At 37.4% G+C, this 20,886-nt stretch overlaps 1 protein-coding gene across 6 annotated transcripts in view; it reads right to left on the bottom strand.

Annotated features, from left to right (window-relative positions):
• chd9 (chromodomain helicase DNA binding protein 9) overlaps positions 1-20,886 on the bottom strand; it is a 245,483-nt gene that overhangs the window by 96,057 nt on the left and 128,540 nt on the right. For all 6 annotated transcript variants that reach the window (XM_043706976.1, XM_043706974.1, XM_043706975.1 and 3 more), the window contains 6 exons: positions 17,725-18,068; positions 9,561-9,675; positions 8,831-8,980; positions 7,998-8,066; positions 4,683-4,738; positions 1,686-1,803 (listed from right to left, as the gene is read on the bottom strand). In XM_043706976.1, coding sequence (XP_043562911.1) covers positions 1,686-1,803; positions 4,683-4,738; positions 7,998-8,066; positions 8,831-8,980; positions 9,561-9,675; positions 17,725-18,068 — 852 coding nt within the window. The remainder of the gene's footprint in view (positions 1-1,685; positions 1,804-4,682; positions 4,739-7,997; positions 8,067-8,830; positions 8,981-9,560; positions 9,676-17,724; positions 18,069-20,886) is intronic.

Below are 20,886 nucleotides of genomic sequence, written 5' to 3'. Positions count from 1 at the left end.
ATCTTGTCAAGAGCAGTAAGTTATCTTCTTGAATCACTGTAGTCTGTGTGGTGTAGGCAAACCCAATTGTTGTTAGGGAGAGAGTTCCAGGATTTTGACCCAATGACAGTAGGAAAAATGGTGATACAGTTCCAAGTCAGAGATCATGGTGGGATACGGAACCTGCTGGCAGTGGTATTCCTATGTGTCTGCTGCCCTTATCCTTCTGTGGAGGGGTTGACAATTTGAAAGCAGCTATGATAAAGATCTGCTAAAATTTTTGCAGACATCTTGCAAATAAAGTCATGCAGCATGGGAACTGACCCAAATTGATGGCATAAGTGGGGACAATGCATGGAATTAAAAATAAAATTATATCAACAGAGATTATGAATTTGCAGGACAATGGGACACATCAGGATAACAAAGTTTTCTACAGATAATTATCATGAACTTGACAGGCTGAGTGATGTCCGTTTGTACAATAATGACTATGACTTCAAGGAATGAATGGGGTGTCAATCAAATGGGCTGGTTTGCTCTGGACAGTGTGAACTTCAAGTGCTGCTGGACTTGTATCCATTCAGGCAACTGCAGTGCTTTTCATCACATTTCTGACCTGTGTCCTGTGTTGCAAATATCTAGAACATTCGTGCTTGTTAGAATATAAATTTTATTCTGAAATCAGAAGGAGAGTTATCAAAACAGAGGGTGGTGCATATATGGAATGAGCTGCCAGAGGAAGTGGTGGTGGCTGGTACAATTACAACATTTAAAAGGCATCTGAATGGGTATATGAATAGGAAGTGTTTAGAGGGATATGGGCCAAGTGCTGGCAAATGGGACTAGATTAGGTTAGGATATCTGGTCTGCATGGACGAGTTACTTCCAAGCATTAAAGTACTTCACCATTGGGAGCCATGATTTTGAATTCCTTACCAATAACCTCTCCACTGTGCTTGCCTGCTTTAAGATACTAACATTTTATTCCACAAAAGTCTTTCTCCCTGACCAAATGTTTAAGATTATAGAAGATATAGTTGTATCTAGGCACTGCCAAAGAACTCCTCAGTGATGTTTTGGGGCTAAGACGATTGATATTCAACAACCATAACAAATTTCCTTGGCGCTGGGTATGGCTACAGTGCTTTTAAATCCATACTTGATCAAATGTTGTATTTATATCAAGGGCAGTCACCCTCACAATGTGCTTGAATGGTAGTTCTGTTTTGGGCACTACGTGCCTCAACATGCTTTTTTGCAGTAGATTGTTACGATGCGCTGGAGGATCCTGGATGCACAAGTACTGGAAGTATTTATCAGGAAATTTGCTAGGTAGTTAATAAGTAAACATGACTTGCTTGATGGAGAAGTTGGTTAATAAGGACCTGTGTGTACCACTTTGAATCCACTGTCAGAAGAAAACACAAAGCAAGTTATTCGAATAGGGCGACGAAGGCTCACTAGCACCTTGGGATCAGCATAAGCGTTATTCCGGGTTGTAAATATTAATTGATCCTCTTATAGATTCCCATTAGAGAAATTTGTAGTGGAAGAAAAACATGCAGTGGAACTTCAGGTTGGTACATCTTCATGCGGTGCTGTAGATTTGAAACATGAGTTGAGGCAGCGATATAAGATAAATCCTGTTCTAGACAATGGTACCCGAGACAAGCATAAGCCCACAAACACAAAAAACAACTTACAGCTGCAAAGAAATGGCCTCTCTGTGCCTGTTTAATCTTGAAGCGGTTCACTTTTTGATGTATCCTTTTGTCTTTCATTAACTGTGCTTCTGTGGCCCATTCACAATGCAGGTATGAGCTAGAAATGATAAAACTAAAGTCAATACGATAAATATGTCATTAGACTTTTTATCTTCACACACACTGGACTCAACTTAGCTTCACTGATGTGTTCAACTGAGTACTAATTCTCAGTAAAATCTACAACAGTATACCTTTATACCTATTATCCATAGCTTATACAGAGTCTTGAACATCAAGTAGTCAAACCTAACCATCAAGCAACATTTAACAATTAAATAACATTTTTTCATGCTCTGCATGCACAGCACCACTTTATGTATACAGAGGTAGCACACTGATTTGCTGAATAGTTGGGGATTTCCTTTGCAAACCATTACTTCTGGAAACAAACCTATTTCAATATCAAATTACATTGTACTTAAATAAGCCCGTAAGCCACAGGAAAAGGAGTCACCTATACGACCCATTGAGTTTGCCCCACCATCCAAATGAAATCATGGCTAATATTTTCATTTTCAACTCCACTTTCCTGCCTTTTTCCTATCATCCATGATTCCCTTTCTGATTATAAATCTGTCTCTCTCAGCTTGGAATATATTTAGCAATATAGCCTAGACAGTTTGCTGTGGTAAAGAATTCCACAAGTACACTAATCTCTGAAAACAAATTTCCCAATTTTATCAAATAGGTGATTTCTTACTCTGGAATTGAACTCTTGTTCTGGGCTCTCCCACAAGGGGAAACAGTGTACCTTGTTAAATGTCTCTGAAATCTTATCTATTTTCCAAAGGTCTTTCACTCCTCTGAATTCCAGTAAGTCCAACCTACTTGACATGTATTCATAATAATATACCTCCATACTCAAAATCAATTCAGCAAGCCTCCTCTGGGCTGCCTCGAAAACCAGTATTTTCTTTTCTTTTAAGGTAACCAAAACTGTTTACAATATTCTAGGAATGGACTGACTACTGCGTTAGTAAGGTCTTTCTATTTTTATATCCCATCCCTCCCTTTGAAATAGAGGTCAATATGACATTTGCTTTCCATATAACTGACTGATCTTGAATGCGAGACTTTTGTGATTCATGCACAACAACCCTCAAATCCTCATGCTACAGTTTTCAGCAGTCTTTCCAGAAGGCTATGAAACATTCAGCTTTTCTATCCTTTCAGCCAAAGTGGATAAACTCTCATTTTCCCACATTATATTCCACGCACCATGTTTTCGTCCACACATTAACTCTGTCTATATCCCTCTATGGACTTTGTACAATTCTCACTACTTGCCTTCCTGTCTACATTTGGGTCATCCAAACACTTGGAGAGAGCACTTTCACTTCCATCATCCAAGTAACTAATATATATTGTAAATAATTATGGTCCTAGCACTGAACCCTGTGGCACTCTAGTAGTTACAAGTTGCCATCCTGAAAATACCCCTTTTATCCCAACTCTGTCCTCCAACAGTTCGCCAATCCTCCATCCATGCTAATATACTATATCCTACACCTACATCTTACTACGTCCGTTTCCTCTTCCTTTTTACCTATTTTGCTAGTTATTACTGAAATAACTCAAATTTATGTTGTATGAAATCCCCTTATGGTTTTTAACAAGATGAAAATGTATTCAAGATATCTGACATATCTACATTTCTGATCCAGCCATCAATCATTGTTAGATAAAAGTCATGGCATTTATAGGTGTATTGCTGTGAATCACAGAATTATACGCACAAAAGAGGCCATTTGGCCCATTTTTGCTTTATGAAAGTGCTGTTCAATTAATCACAGTTCCCACAGATCTGCAAGTCTTTTTCTACTTTTGCTTATTATTGTCAATTTCTTATTGAAAATGTTTATTAATTCCACTTGCACTTTGCTTTCAGGCAATGCATTCTAGATCATAACTGTATTAAAACAAAATAATTCATAGCCATCCTTCTTTGCTACGTTTGTGTTTAATTAAATATAGTGCAAGATATGCTTACAGGAATGCAAATCAACATTAACTGCAATATCTACAAGGTTAAAGTTGGTCATCGGTTGCATTAGTTTAAAAAAATGAAACTTGAGAATAACAGAACTCATAGTTCCAAGGTAACCAATTTGGAACATAGCATTTTTATTATGAAAGTACAATTCTGTATTTGTCATCATCTGGTTCAATAACTGGAGTAAATTTGAAGTGAGTTATTTCAATACTTTCTTCTTAACAATAACAGATTGAATTGAAAGAATTGGTTGGAAGCCTGCTCACTGATTCCATTCTAATAGCTAACTTCTAAAATAATCTAATAATGTCCCAGGAAACCTGGTAACCTAATATCCACTCAAAACCATCTCTATTTAACTTTCTCAAATGAGGTTATGTACCATCTTATTCCTGTTTGTTTTGCAAACACATTTTGCAAAATAATTTTGTGCAATCATTAGGTGGTAACATGCATGGGTGGCATGGTGGCTCAGTGGTTAGCACTGCTGCCTCAGAGTCCCAGGGACCCGGTTCAATTCCAGCCTTGGGTGACTGTCCATGGGGAGTTTGTATATTCTCTCCATGTCTCCATCGGTTTCCTCTGGAAGCTCCGGTATCCTCCCACAGCTCAAAGATGTGCAGGTTAGGTGAATTGGCCATGCTAAAGTGCCCATAGCATTCTTGAATGTGTAGGTTAGGTGCATTATTCAGGGGAAATATAAAGTAAAAGGGTAGAGGAATGGGTCTGGGTGGGATACTCTTCGGAGGGTCGGAGGGGACTTGTCGGGCCAAATGGCCTGTTTCCACACTGTAGGGATTCTATGATACTAAATTTGGATTCTAAGTTGATATTTTCACAATGTAATTGAAGTTTGCATATTAAAATATAATTGAATATTAAATGTCCATTGCCTTTAACACTAAAAAGGATCATAACAGCTTAAAAATAAATTCACTTACTAATTTTTGTATTTCACAAAGAACTCCTCAACATCAGCCATATGTCCCATTGCTACCTAAACAAAGAAGCCTTCTGATTAACATTACTGGTAAAATGTACATTACAAATAAAAAAGGCATTTTGGAAGAAACATCATCAAATTTCAAACCATTCTGAAAAAAAATCCCACTGTGCGTAAAACTTCACCAGATATTTCTCATGCCCAGCAACTGGGGTCATTCTTGTCAATTAGCTGACTTGATCCATGCAATTATCTGGTAATATAGCATTTGTCAGTAGTTGATATTAGCTCAATAAATTATACAAGCCCTCGTGTTTTCACTGTCTGTGGATAGTGGAATAATAACCATTAACAGATTGAACAATTGATATTAAGCTCTAAAACAGCATTATCAAAAGTAAACATCAGTAGAAATTTATTGAATACAAAATAAAAATGCCTGACGGTTTGATATGTACCCTATACTATTATCGTTAATAACATCAACTTATTTAAGCTTATTTAATAAAATCGGTGTTGTTCATCTCAATCAATTCAGACAAATTGGAGTTCTATTAAGCCACCAAAAAATCTTTTCTATTTGCCAAATTCTTTTCCAAACAACAACTAAACACAATCATACAAAGCATTCTGCCAGTTCTGTCAATCACGTAATGTCACTCAGCACAAGCATGTTAGGCACAAACTAATTAACAATTGAACCTGAATTCCTTTACTTCTACCTCAACTGACTAATTTGCTGTCAAAGCAATCAGCTGAAGGAGTTTCAAACTTAGATTTTTGGATAAGTGCACTAAGCTTAGTGAAACATGTGAATTTTAAGTAGTTAATTTTCTAAGGGCATCCATCCCTCTTTTAAAAGAGGTCAGCATTTTCTATTGCATCGAAATATCTACACAAAATACTAATAAACTCCTAATAAACCTGAGGATTTCAGTCACATGTCCAAGAATGAAATTAATACAGGAGAATGATGTAATACAAAAAACTAGATTTCCAGAACCAATTGTCTTCCTACCATGGATTCTGAACAACTTCACTCAGTTCCATCTTGCAGCATCACATATCTGCCAACATGACCTCTCCACTCCAATGGTTACACCAACGACTTTCAAAATAAATCCATTTTTAGCTTTCCTATAATCTCAATTCTTCAGTGTTAAACTTAGGTTTTCTCAGTACTCGAGGTTCAGGCCCCACTTCCTCTGCTTTCATTCATACTCAGACATTGCTATTTGCGCCTTTCCAGCCGTTTTTTAGGCACTTCAATTAAAATAAATTTAAAACTTTGTAATTTCAATTTATAATATTAAAATGCAAATATACAATTTGGACATGGGCTGGCTAATAAAAAATTTATTACAGGTCAGGAATGCTTTATCTGAAAAGCTCAGGACCGACTGTTTTTCAGATGATGGGTATTTTCAGTTTTCGGATGTAGTTACCTTGCTTTCTACGGTCTTTTCATTAAGGATCTCACAACCAAAAGCAAAATCTTAATTTAACATTTGAAGCCATATCCTAGCCTATGGAGGAATTGCTTCACATTGTCTTTATCAAAAATCTGGTGCTACCAGTAAACGTTTCTTTCCCATCATCTCTGCACTGACTATTCTTTCGTCTCCATTTGCTGCACTTACCACTTAGGTTCATCCAGGCTCTTTGAAATGAAAGCATCGCTTGGTCCAAGTGGACCTAAAAGCAATCATTTTCCAAAAGGTCCTAACAGATCCAAATAGACCTGTAGACATGCTGAGTTCATGTCCTTGGGAAAATAAAAGTTGGCTTTTATGTGTCTGTTCAGACTAAATTAAGTTCTTCTGCCCAAAGGGCCTGGACTCAGTGTGTCTACAAGTCTGTCCAGTTCCGCTTTTGAGAAGACATTTGGTTCTTCCGTTTTTTGGAAATGCAGATAAAGGATACCTGACCCTATAACTGGTTATTAAATACAACTTCCAACAGATTAGCATATTTCAAGTTGTGGAGGAGATTACAAATGTACAAAATCCCCCACAATGAAAAGAAAACACTTGTTCAAATTTGCTTATTTTATTAAGTAGTCCATGTAAATTCAAAATTATCTGCCACAAGTTGCCACAAATGTTAATTTGTAGGGGGAAAACTGACCAATTATCTAACCTAGAAAAAGAAATACTTCATCCGTTTCTCTAAAACAAGTTCTTGTCACTAAGCACTGGATATACTAAATTATCTCCTTGGGAGCCCTCCATAGATGAAACGTTTCAATGCCCTTTGGGACAAAGACAATTTTATCCATTTGTAAAGAGGGGAGAAAGGATTTTAACAGAATTTTTTTTCCCTAAATAAACAGATGTCAAATCTGTAAGATTCTGATCTTCACATCCCTTAACAGACATATCGCCCAAAATTATTATGTCATCTTATTAAAATTTGAAACTTCCACACCATCCAGAGTGTTTTATTCAGCTTATGCAATACACTCTACAACACATTTGTTTTCGTTTCTCTCACTCTTCATGGCTTTTGCCAACTTGTGATAATTTGCCCCTTCCTTCATATCATCAATAATGACTCCAGAACAATCCTTCAGCATCTTGCTAGTAACATTTTCCCTGCTGTTGCTTATCTTTAAACCATCACCTTCACCACTCGCTGAATAAATCAGTTAATTTTAAAAGTTTCCCTCTTAATATAATATTAATTGAGGGCTTAAAACTAAATATTTAAGGTGACAATTTTAAAAACAAACTGATATAGAGAGCAAAATATAAACAACTGGCAGCTAACATAAATCTTTTTACTTGTTCTGTTTAACATTTCAAAATTGGTTTCAAGAAATATTGGAGACTAAACTAATTTATAAAATATTTACAAGACTAGCCATATTTAATTTTCAAAAGATTATAAATATAAAAGATTATAAAATAACTCTGATGTGACTAATGACTATGAATTCATACAGACAGATGTCATTAGAACAATTACTGAGGTTATAGCTTGCTATACATATTACAGCAATTTTACCCATTCGCAAGGAGGGAAGAAAGGATTTTAGCAGATCAAAACACTTTGCACTAATAATTATTCAAATTTTACATCTCCAAAATCAGTAGAGTTAAGAAAATTTGGAAATCCAAATCAGGATCATTTCAACTACAAATGGTAATTTTGGATGAGTCTCAACATCTAATGAAGATAAAAGGACTTAACAAAGTGAGCTCTAATGGACATAGCACTTGAAGACTTTAGGAAAAAAAAAAGTGAATACTTTTAATTAGAAAGTAGACAAGGTATTAAAAATGTATTATTACCATATTAAAAAGCATCTCACCTCCTTTTTCACTAATCTTGAAGCCATAACTTTGTCTACAATTGCAGCATCTTCTTCACTAGGATTTTCCTAAGGAAAAGATGTCAATTTTAAAGATCGTGAAACAAAACATTATACTTCATATTCTCATGTACAAATGGATTGAGAAATTTTTTCATGAATTTATAAATACAACTATAAATGTTACAAAAATGTTAATGAATGGCAGGTTAAAATTGATATTCTGCAATTGTAACAATTATACTTTCATAGTACACCTAATATTTCCAGTCAGATCAAAACTTGAAAGATAAAAGATTTTACTCCAATGCAAAAGTTTGTGGAGACAAGTTTAAGAACATTATATCACAGGAGTAGATCTAACTGTTACAGCTGTGTCATTACTGTTGGAATGGTATATGTATTTGGTTGTATTGTGTTCTGAAAGGAAACAAACAAATATTTTCACCTGAAGAATATACTGAAAGAAATGGTTAAGAATTAAGGCAACCCTGACCTTATAAAATGAATTGACTTTTCTAAAAATCTTACAAGGAAGGAGATTGAAAATATAAAACCATAAATGAAAGCCACAATATAGCAATGTGCAAACAGCATATTTTTCTGCAGATACTGCAAAAAGCATTGAAAATTTCTATCAACTTGCTCTGAATAACCAGGATAATTATCAATCCATAATAACTAATGTCAGTTTAATAAAATGCTCAACACTGAACAAATAGGTTAATTATAACACACTAATTATAACTATAAATTAGAACAACATTTTGTTGTACTGCCCACAAAATTCTCGTCATTAGATTTTGCTATGTTTAATAAAAATGGCCTCTCACCACAAATAATTGCACAGGTTGTTCAGCAGGTAGAACAGCACCAGTCTTGACTTTTCCTTTAGTAGTTAAGCCATCATCATCATCTGAAATCTTCATTCCAGTGTCTTCGTTATATTTCTTTCTTTTCACTTGTCTGTTCGATCGTCTCTTCTGCAAAATTAATTATGACCTTAAAATTACCATTACATTACTCCCACATGTACACACAATTATGACCTTTTCTATTATTTTATAAAAAGATAATTTGTTTTTAAGGTAATAATTATATAATTGGTCTTGTATTTATCTACACTCATTTGAAAGACAAATTAAAGCAAAATGAAACAACCTTCACTGCATAATTCAATTGGCATCAAGAATTTAACCATTATAGCTTTATCCCTTTGCTCAACTGTTTTCCTTTCTTTTGGCTCTACTTTCTTTCTCTATTACTTACTTACCACATTCAATCAACCAGTTACTCCAGGCTGTGTCCTTTCTCCTGTCTCTTTCCTTTTTCACTCTTCTTTGCTGTCTTTTAAATATTGACCTTCAACCTCTTTTTTTTGCTTTCTTCTTCACTTCCTCATGTTTACCTTCTACTCACCCACCATCACCCAGCCATAGTACTTGTTCCTCCTTTCTTTCCATTAGCGACAAACGCTTTCCCTACCTTGACCACCATATCAATTTGATTCATTATTTCAAAGAATAGTTTTGCTCCCTTCAGTATTGGATATTAAAACCTTACTTGACATCCAGAAATGGATTCTTTCTTGATCGATGGTGTGGGAATCTGTTCGGTATCTGAGCCCTCTTCTGACGATTCATTCTTCCTTTTTTTCCCAAGTGTTATTATGATTTTGCTGTTGAAACAATTTTCAATAAATTAGGATCTACCACGATATGTAGCTGTGATCTCAGATTGGGTTAACTCACGAAGACAAGCTGAAAATATCAAATTGCACAATATTTAATTGCAAAATATTGTCCAGATCAGGAGTGAAGGACTGCTTAATTTGTGCACTCAGGAACAGATGTCAGTGCTAGAATATGGCAATATTTTCAATCTGTAGACAATGTAAGCAAGTTTTAGAAGTGCCTTACTCCCTTCTGTTGTTATCGCCAGCTCAGGTTTGAGATTATACCATTAATCACAACAAAGCACTTCACCTCAGTGCACCATTTTGCTGGCCCATTGATCTTAGTAGTTATAGAGTGAAAAAGCTTGGCAACAGAACCTTCGGTCCAACTCATTCTTGCTGACCGTGTTTCTAAAATAAATTAGTCCCACTTGTTTGCTTTTGGCCAATATCTCTCTAAACCTTTCCTATTCACATACCTATCAAAATGTTTTTTTAAATGTTCTAACTGTACCTGCATCCACCACTTCCTCTGGCAGTTCATTCCACCCAAAAACCACCCTCTGTTAAAAAAAAAAAGTTGCCCTTTATCTCTTTTTAAGTTTTTCTCCTATCACCTTAAAAATATGCCCCCTAGTTTTGAACTCCCTCATCCTAGGGAAAAGAGCCTTGCTTAGTTATGCCCCTCATTATTTTATAAACCTCTACAAGGTCACCCCTCAAAGTCCTACAGCTAGTGAAAACACAGTCTCAGTGGTTTGAAATACTGCGAATTAACACTAAAGCAACTTCTCATTATGGATTTATTTCCACCAGGAACAACATTAATAGTTTTAAATTTTATTACTTGGAAGCAACGTAACAATTCAGACCCTACTTATATTGACACCAGGGCTGTCTTAATTGAGCAAGATCAAATGTCACGGTTACAGTAACCAGATAAAATAGAAATTAGTCTCGGAAGGTAGTGTAATACAAGCAATAGTGAATTAGTGAGTCTGACATTCTGTATAACAGCATTTCCATTGGACACTGTCAAAACAAGCTTAACCCTAATGTCTAGTCTATGTTTAGTTTTTCAGCCATTTTCCTCCCCTTCCGTGTGTGAAAAGGTTTAACTTATTGATAGGATACAAATCAAACATCTGTATCTCACTGATGTGGTCAGGGGGTGAAATTTTCAGCACAAAGTAAGGCTTTAATTGGAGCTGATGTACATGGTCACCAACTTCGCCATTTCTGATACAGCATGTTTGTCCAATTCCCTGGGCACACGGAAGGCATATTATAGACTGGACTTCTCAGGAGCCAACTGCAGTGGGCTTGTCATAATGGGAAGGCAGTATCACCACATTGCACTCAATAGTATCACTCACAAACTAGTTTACATTGCGCATGGGCTTGGAGATAATGCCTGTATTGGGGTGAATTTGCTTCAATAATTTGTCTCTTTTTTGTATCTTTTTCTTTTCTTACTGCCCTCCATTGGCATTTTTCTTTGGCTTGGTGCCTTCTTATACACTTATACATGTAAAGTTAAAGTGCAGAGATTGAATCTGGCACTTTAAGCTGATTTCCTTCCATATATATAAGAACAATATTCCTGGTTAATGAATCAGTAGTTAGGTTGGGACTTCAGCAGTGATTATGAGCTTGCTCTCCAAGTGACTTACGTAAAATCAAAATGGGTGTCATCAAACACCTCACTGTGCACAACAGATTTTTGCTTTGGTTAAGCCAAATATAAAAATGAGCTTAATGCCATTGAATGAGTTCCAGGAAAATGTACTATAACATTTTTTACAGCATTTTTGAAGAAACATCAAGGATATAACTGTCTTTTGGTGATGGAAGGTCTTCAATATTTAAGAACAGCCTGCATGCTGTAGTCAAAAACTGCGCTATTATGAAGTAAAACAAAACAACAATTTCCAGAGTTTACATAGGTGCAGTTAAGTGAAGATCTGAGGAATCTGCCACTTAAGTTAACCACCTCCTCCACAAGCAATGCTGTAACAGCACGTTGCTGATAGACTGGTCAAGGAAATGCATCAAGGATGGGATACTCACCACTAAAACAGCAGAAAATGTTCAGATTGTTTCATTCAGGTGTAACTGAAATTTGAATGGTACTATATACTCACTTAAAACCAGGCAACCTCACCAGAGCAGAATTCTGTCTCAATTGTGTAACCCTAATTTCTTCAGAATTTATTTGTTGCAGATTTAAAAAGAATACCTCCTCACCATTCTTTCATAACATCCTTCTTTCCATTTCATTTCATGTTCTGTTTTACACTGTCTCTCTCCATGAGAATTCTACAGTCTGACTGGTTCAACAGCCACACTATTTATTTCCCTATTGTACATGCCATTTAGCTTTTTAGGTGCTAGGCTGGACTAGACACCTAATGACAACACATACAGGCCATGATCTTTTTAGATTTACCAAATGTGTGCCAGCTGTCTGGAAGCTCTTTAACAACCCACCTTTGATTCAGAATGTTGAATCAATATCCTCTACATCTAGATCTATCTGACAAGTTAGTTTCTTCACATCTGCCCCATCCAAACCTCTGATAATTTTGACTGCTAATAAATTTCTTTTTTATATTGTCTTTTCCAAGAACAGTCCCACCTTTTCCAACCTACATACATAATTGAATTCCCTTCGGATCTGCGTCACTGAAGACATTCTTCAGTATTTACTCTACATTCTCTCTAAAGCCTTCATGTCTTTAAGTATGAAACCATGTCTGGGTGCAATACTGCAATTAAGGTTGGATCAGAGTTTTACAAAGGTTTGTCATAACTTCCTTGCTTTTGTACTTTATACTACTATTTGTAAAACCTAACAACATAACATGCTTAAATCAACTATTTTCTCAACCTTTAGCAATATATGCATGTATCTGCTACCTGCCTGTGCATTCTATCGTTCCCCAGTGTAATGATGACGTTTATCACTAATCTTATATGTCAAATACTGTATTTGCAAGGCTATAACCAGAATGTGGCAATTATTTGATGTAATTAAAGGGTACATTCTTCAGTTTTAAAAAGTCAGTTAGCAGTTTGTTAAGCCGGTCACCAGACATACGCAGGACAACACGGCAATTGTGGCTAGTTGCAAAAAATATGCATTTCTTCTCAGAATGTAGACAAGGTAAAGTGATAGTTGTACAGACTCTTCCAAGAAATGGGAAAACTAACCTCTCTACAAATCCTAGAATACACTTTTGCAGAGGAAGGAGAAAGTTGAGTCCAATAAGAACACAAACAATCTGTTCATATAAAAAGGTAAATGACCCAATCCAAGAGGACCAGAGGGGCTTTGCAATCTCAATAACATGTTAACAATATACATCAGTAACATACCAACCTCATAGTTTTAATTGTTTACATTTGCCCAACAGAAGTCCAATCTCACTTGTTCAAACTGTAATTGGTTTCTAACCAAATATAAATTATTTTAAAAAGTTACAAAAGGCAAAGTGATACAGTAGGATTTGTTCAGACACATTTTGTATATATTTTTGAACAAAAAGTTGCAAAGTGTTGAGCTTAGTCATAGCCTGATTTAGAACTAGTTGACTGAAATGAATAGATGATCTTGTAGTTCTCACCAATGTTATCCTTTGCCCCAACAAAAAGATTCACAAACAGTGAAATAAACACAAAATTTTGATTCAAATTTAAAATATTTCCTGATTGTTTACACCAACTTCTGTCATCCAATGTCCTTCTCTGCGCTCTGATTTTAAGGGCAAAGAACATAGATACTTCCTGGAACTCTTTGACAAAGAATGCAGTATATATTTTAGACTTCTTATACTGCAGTTTTCTTCCTTTGTTCTGTTCAAGTTATATTATTCAATAATGTAACAGCTGAGGCATTTTCTACTTTAAGTGATCTCTTATCTAAGAATTTTTAAAAAGTTAAGCAGCTATATAATTCAGCATTCAGCTAGTTTGTGAAAGTGATCAAAAGTGCATTGTGCCACCCTGTAAACATCGTTAGTGAAAACGTAAAGCTAGCCTGGTGAACAAAACAATGGGGATTTATCCATTAGTCTGAAAGGATTATAAGTCTGGATGTAGGTTTGCTCGCTGAGTTGGAAGGTTCATTTTCAGACATTTCATCACCATACGAGGTAGCATCTTCAGTGAACCTCCGGACGAAGCAGTGCTGATGATTCCAGCTTTCTAATTATATATTTGGGTTTCTTTGGGTTGGTGATGTCATTTCCTGCTCCCCCCATTACCTTTGATTATTGTCTGTGTAGGTTCTTTCAAGTTCATTGGCTGTTGTTTTAGTGTGAAGAATGGGTACCCAACGAACACTGTCCGCCGATTTCTCAGCAACAAACCCAAACAAGCAGATAAAACAAATCCAGAAACCCTAGCCACTCTCCCCCACATCAAAGACATTTCAGAAATGACTGCCAGACTACTCAGACTCCTTGGCATCATGGTAGCCCACAAACCCACTAAAACAGCAGCTAATGAACTTGAATGACCCTACACAGACAACAAGCAAAACTAATGTCATTTACAAAATACCATGCAAGAACTGTAATAAACACTACCTTGGGCAAACAGGCAAATTAGCCACCAGGATACATGAACACCAACTAACCACAAAACGACATGACCCTCTCTCACTAGTATCCTTACATACAGATAAGGAAGGTCACCACTTCAACTGGGACAACACATCCATCCTAGGACAAGCCAAACAGAGACATGCACGAGAATTCCTAGAAGGATGACATTCCAACCGGAACTCTATCAACAAACATATTGACTTGGACCCCATTTACCCTCCCCACCCTCGTCTCCAAATGACCGACCTCCTGTCCTCTCTCTTTCCCCACACTTTCCCTGGAGTTCTACAGAGGAGTGCACCCTAAACCCCACCTTCCCCAGATAATCTCTCCAACACTGTCCTATACAGGGTAAACATGGAACCTGTCAAAAGCTGCAGTAAAAAGTTGTGTGCGTGGCACACTATTTGGAGACTTACCGTACAAAGGCAGAATCAGCAGCAGTCTTGTTATTGGTGTACAGTCCGACTGCCCTGGAGAGGGGGGCGGTCGCACGGGGGGCGCAGTGTTGGACGGGGTTGGGGGCAGTGGTGGGGGACGGGGCGGGGGATCGCGTAGACTGTGCGGCTGCAGTCTCCTGAATGGGGAGCAGACTTTAAAAACTCTGAGCCCTAGAGGAAAGCTGCAGTCTCCTGAATGGGGAGCAGACTTTAAAAACTCTGAGCCCTAGAGGAAAGGCATTTAATCTATTAACCGAAGAATCAATTATCAGAACGAAATAGTGCCCACCCATTTCGTTCGAATAATCAAGGTTCCCCTGTAATCCTGAAAGTAGGTAGAAGACTTAAATTGTAAGACAGGGCCAAATGTCAAAAATAATGCAGTAGATTTCATCTTAAGAATGTCAGGCTATCATCGATGTTAAATTGTGGCTGCATCTTTTCTTTCCACTAACAAATGGAAAATTAGGCTGAGTCCACAATTAGAAGTGAAAATTATTATCTAATTTCCCACTGGTTATCTTCTTAGTTAGTAAACAACCACTAAACTTTGTCCTGCCTTTAATGACCCTTCCGAAACTTCACCCACACCACCGTTCTTTTGCTTAAGTCACCTTTTTTGCTTAACATTATGGAAATGTGCAATTAGATTATTAACACTTTTTTTCCCAAATTCTGGGAGGAAATAGAGGGTACTAGAGGTGATACACCACATTATACACAGTTTCTGAGACTGACTAGACAGTATTTATGACTAAATCCAGAAAGACCTTTGAATTATAAACATACTTGCTTCTATTTCTTTTCCTCCAATAGCAGCAATTGATACAAATTGATTCTGAAACAAAATCACTTTTTTTCCATATTCAACAGCATTACATGTTTCCTCATTGCTTTACTATAATTTACACTATACATTTTAGACCAGCACAATCTGGAACAGATTGTATGCTCATAGAGAGAATCCAAAGGACATTTAACACAATGGTAACAGGAATGCAGGACTTCAGTTACATGGAAAGTAACTAGGAGAATCAAGGGGCAATCTCCTTAGAGCATAGAAGATTAAGGGAAATTTAACAGAAGTATTCAAAATCAAAACTAAAAACAGCAACTGTTTCATAATGGCAGAACGGTTGATAACTAGGAGACAGATTTAAGACAGTTGCCAAAAGAAACAGTGGCAAAATGAGGAGGAATTCATTTTCTGCTGCAAATTACAATGATCGGGAATGCATTTCCTGAAACTATTGCGTCTGAAATTAGTTTGGTATGTATTGCAAGACTTAGAGTCATAGAGATGTACAGCACAGAAACAGATCCTTCGGTCCAACTTGTCCATGCCGACCAGATATCCCAACCCAACCTCGTCCCACCTGCCAGCATTCAGCCCATATCACTCCAAACCCTTCTTATTCATCTACCCATCCAGATGCCTTTTAAATGCTGCAAATGTACTAGCCTCCACCACTTCCTCTGGCCACTCATTCCATACACATAACACCCTCCGCGTGAAAAATTTGCCCCTTAGGTCTCTTTTATAACTTTCCCCTCTAACCTATACCTCTGCCCTCTACTTCTGGACTCCACCACCCCAGGGGAAAAAAACTGTCTATTTATCCGATCCATGCCCCTCATGATTTTATAAACCTCTATAAGGTCGCTCCTCAGCCTCCGACGTTCCAAGGAAAACAGCCCTAGCCTATTCAACCTCTCCCTATAGCTCAAATCCTCCAACCCTGGCAACATCCTTGTACGTCTTTTCTGAACCTTTCAAGTTTCACAACATCTTTCCGATAGGAAGGAGACCAGAATTGCATGCAATATTCCAACAGCGGTCTAACCAATGTCCTGTACAGCCGCAACCTCCCAACTCCTGTACTCAATACTCTGACCAATAAAGGAAAGTATGCCAAATGCCTTCTTCACTATCCTATCTACCTGCAACTCCACTTTCAAGGAGCTATGAACCTGCACTCCAAGGTCTCTTTGTTCAGCAACACTCCCTAGGACTTTACCATTAAGTGTACAAATCCTGCTAAGATTTGCTTTCCCAAAATGCAGCACCTCGTATTTATCTAAATTAAACTCCATCTGCCACCTCTCAGCCCATTGGCCCATCTGATCAAGATCCTGTTGTAATCTGAGGTAACCTTCTTCGCTGTCCGCTACACCTCCAATTTTGGTGTCATCTGCAAACTTACTAACTATACCTCTTATGCTCACATCCAAAGCATTTACATAAATGATGAAAAGTAGTGCACCCAGCACCGATCCTTGTGGCAATCTACTGGTCACAGCCTCCAGTCTGAAAAGCAACCCTCCACCACCACCCTCTGTCTTCCACCTTTGTATCCAAATGGCTTCCTTGGCTGTAAATCTACAGCAAAAAACTAGCCACAGGAGCAGTTGGTGAGAGCAGCCTTTCACTGATGTGGCAGGCAAATGATCTGATGATGTGGTTAAGGTACATTGTTTTGGCATAGTAATGCAAGATTTTCTTTGCTATTTACAATTCTGTACTTGACCTTTGAAGTTGATCCTGGGTGTCAAAAGCATTTTACATTCCTTGCTATTAATGCCCTTAATTTTGATAATTGAAAAAATTTAGCAGAAATTGCAGCAGAAAAATAAAAAAATCTTTAAAAAGAAATTGGAAAAGTACTTGCAAGGAAAAGTTTGCAGGACTATGAAACTAAACAGACAGAGTTTTCAAAAGAATCTGTACCGATACAATGGGGTTGAGTGGTCTCCTTATATCATTGTATGATACTTTACAATGCACATAACCACTTGAAAGCACAGGTTCAGCATTTGGGCTTGAAAATCCAGTGTTATTTTAAATGACATTACAGGTTATAGAAAACCACCAAACAAGTGAAAATATAGTATTTCACCATTTCTATTTTGTAACATATCAACTTTCAAAATATTTGCACAACTGAAAAGTTAATGCTTAAAGACATGAAAACTAGTTTTGTACTTTTGAGAGAGGGTCAACTTACTTTATTTTTGTTCTATCCTTTGGTTTAGAACATAAACCAGTTCTAGATTTTTTTGACTCTTTATCTTTTTGTTTCGTTTTGCACTTGTTAGATTTCCTCTCCTCCTTTCGAGCAGACCCAGTGGATAAACAGGCTGGGTTTACCACTCGGGGAATATTCTGCTCCCCACGTGCCTTTGCCTTAGCAATTGCTTCCGATATGATGCGATTAGCTTTTTCTTGCTTGTTCTGCATTTCCTTCTTTTTTAGTTGTTTGCTTCCAGTCATCAGCTGTGCATTCTGTAATTTGACAATTTGTGCTGTTTGTGGACGAGAACTATCAATGGTGGTCTGAGAGGAAGGGGGCTGAAAATAAAATGCAGATATGAGTCAGAACAATATTGAACAAAACTGTGACTGGAAAGTAAAATATGTACTCAAATGTAAATTAAATTGAGATTGCAAACAGGGGAAAGATAAAATATACAGATTTCAAAAAATAACAGTACTGTTTGTCCCTTTTCTAGATACAAGATCTAACAGAACAAAAGGTATGTGTCATTAAAATTATTAAACTTGAGGGGATCCAAGATGGCGGCAACCCAGCAAGTCTGAGTCTATAGTGCTCTTCCCAAGACTTGGGTAAAGTGGGTCACCCACCCCCATCACACTCACCAAATCATTCATAATAGCTGGTTAATTTAAGTAGTTGCTTAGTATTACATTTAAACAGTCTAATATTTAGTAAAAATGACCAAAGGGAAGGGAGCCCACAGCTCTCAGCAAGCAGGAACTCCTCCCCCACCCTCTCCAGCTGCATGCAGAGGCGTCCGCAGCCGCCCCGGGGGACTTACCTACAGTGACAAGCCTTGTGGAGATGATCTCCAAGCTGGACGCGAAGCTCGATGCTTTTATTGAGGAGTCCCAAAGTCGATGGGACTCACTCTCGGCCGCGCTGCAGAAGCACGACCGAGACATTAAGGAGATCGAGCGCCGAGTCGGAGAGGCGGAGTTAAAGGCCGCGACCTCCGAAACTACAGCGCAATCGGCCATGGATCGGGTTCGGACTCTCGAACAGCGAGTCCGGACCTTAGAGAATTACATTGACGATCTCGATTATCGAGGTCGTCGAAAAAATATTCGTTTGCTGGGCCTTCCCGAACGGGAAGAGGAAGGCCAGCTTACAGCGTTCCTCGAGAAGTGGCTGCCACAGCTTTTAAATCTGGAAGCTGGATCAGGCCAGGTAAGGGCAGAATGGGCCTACCGGGTCGCAATACGCGGGCCCGTGTATATGTATAAGTGTGTGTATATGTATAAGTGTGTGTATATGTATAAGTGTGTGTATATGTATAAGTGTGTGTATATGTATAAGTGTGTGTATATGTATAAGTGTGTGTATATGTATAAGTGTGTGTATATGTATAAGTGTGTGTATATGTATAAGTGTGTGTATATGTATAAGTGTGTGTATATGTATAAGTGTGTGTATATGTATAAGTGTGTGTATATGTATAAGTGTGTGTATATGTATAAGTGTGTGTATATGTATAAGTGTGTGTATATGTATAAGTGTGTGTATATGTATAAGTGTGTGTATATGTATAAGTGTGTGTATATGTATAAGTGTGTGTATATGTATAAGTGTGTGTATATGTATAAGTGTGTGTATATGTATAAGTGTGTGTATATGTATAAGTGTGTGTATATGTATAAGTGTGTGTATGTATATATATATATAAGCTGGGGGGTTTGGTTAATGTTGGTGGGGGAAGGTGGTTACCTTATTCAATTTTACCTCTGTCTTTAGGAGCGGGGTTGTTTCTCCCTTGTTACTTTGTATTAGTATATTTAATTATTATTTGTTGAGGTTGTAATTTTATAGTTAAATGTTTATATATGGTATTAACATTACCAAATATATCCAGGTGTTGGTATGGATGGGGGTAGGGTGCTCACACTTAACTCTAGCTTTGTATTATATCTGAATTCTCCTCATTTTATTGAGGAGTGCCTGGGTCAAGGGTGGGGCATTGGTTGGGAGAGGATATGATGGACTTTTGGAGAGGAAGTGACACCCCATGGGAACAAGGGGAAAAATCTCCACTTAGATAAGTTTTATATTTTTTTTATTTAGAAATAGTTTTTTATTGTATTGGTGTGAGTGTATTAGAGAGGCTTTATTTTTGTAAATTTTATATGCTCTATGCTCGGGATGTTCTGGATAGGGTTTCCCTCCCGAGGGGTCTCGGATTTGCCCAGATGATTATGGTTGATTAGTCGGTTAAGTGGTGCACCTGGAATATCAAGGGGAGTAATTCGCCAGTCAAAAGGAAGAAAATATTATCAAATCTTAAGAAGGAAAGAGTTGATATAGCTCTCCTACAGGAGACACACCTGTCGGATAAAGAACACTTGAAATTACGACAGGGTGGATTTGAACAGGCCTTTTTTTCTTCATTTAGCTCAAAAAGCAGGGGAGTTGTTATTCTTGTTCGGAAGAATTTCCCTTTCAAAATCCTAAAGCAGATAAAAGACGAATCTGGACGATATATTTTGATTAAAGCCTTCATAAATGGAGAGGAATATGGGATTTTAAATTTGTACTGCCCCCCGGCACACCCCTTTAAATTTATAACGGAAGCCTTTTCAAAATTGATGGCTTTTGGTGCCCGTCATACAATTAAAGTCTCCCCCTATAATTGTATTATGGATATCAAAAGCCATCAATTTTGAAAAGGCTTCCGTTATAAATTTAAAGGGGTGTGCCGGGGGGCAGTACAAATTTAAAATCCCATATTCCTCTCCATTTATGAGGGCTTTAATCAAGATATATCATCCAGATTCGTCTTTTATCTGCTTTAGGATTTTGAAAGGGAAATTCTTCCGAACAAGAATAACAACTCCCCTGCTTTTTGAGCTAAAAGAAGAAAAAAAGGCCTGATCAAATCCGCCCTGTCGTAATTTCAAGTGTTCTTTATCCGACAGGTGTGTCTCCTGTAGGAGAGCTATATCAACCCTTTCTTTCTTGAGATTTGATAATATTTTCTTCCTTTTAAGTGGCGAATTACTCCCCTTGACATTCCAGGTACACCACTTAACCGACTGATCAACCATAATCATCCGGGCAAATCAGAGACCCCTCGGGAGGGGAAACTCTATCCAGAACATCCCGAGCATAGAACAT

The sequence above is a fragment of the Chiloscyllium plagiosum genome, chromosome 17 (genome assembly GCF_004010195.1).
Source record: "Chiloscyllium plagiosum isolate BGI_BamShark_2017 chromosome 17, ASM401019v2, whole genome shotgun sequence".
In the NCBI taxonomy this organism is placed as follows: Eukaryota; Metazoa; Chordata; class Chondrichthyes; order Orectolobiformes; family Hemiscylliidae; genus Chiloscyllium; species Chiloscyllium plagiosum.
Note: the sequence above shows the minus strand (reverse complement) of the source record. Positions and strands in the feature narration are given on the sequence as shown.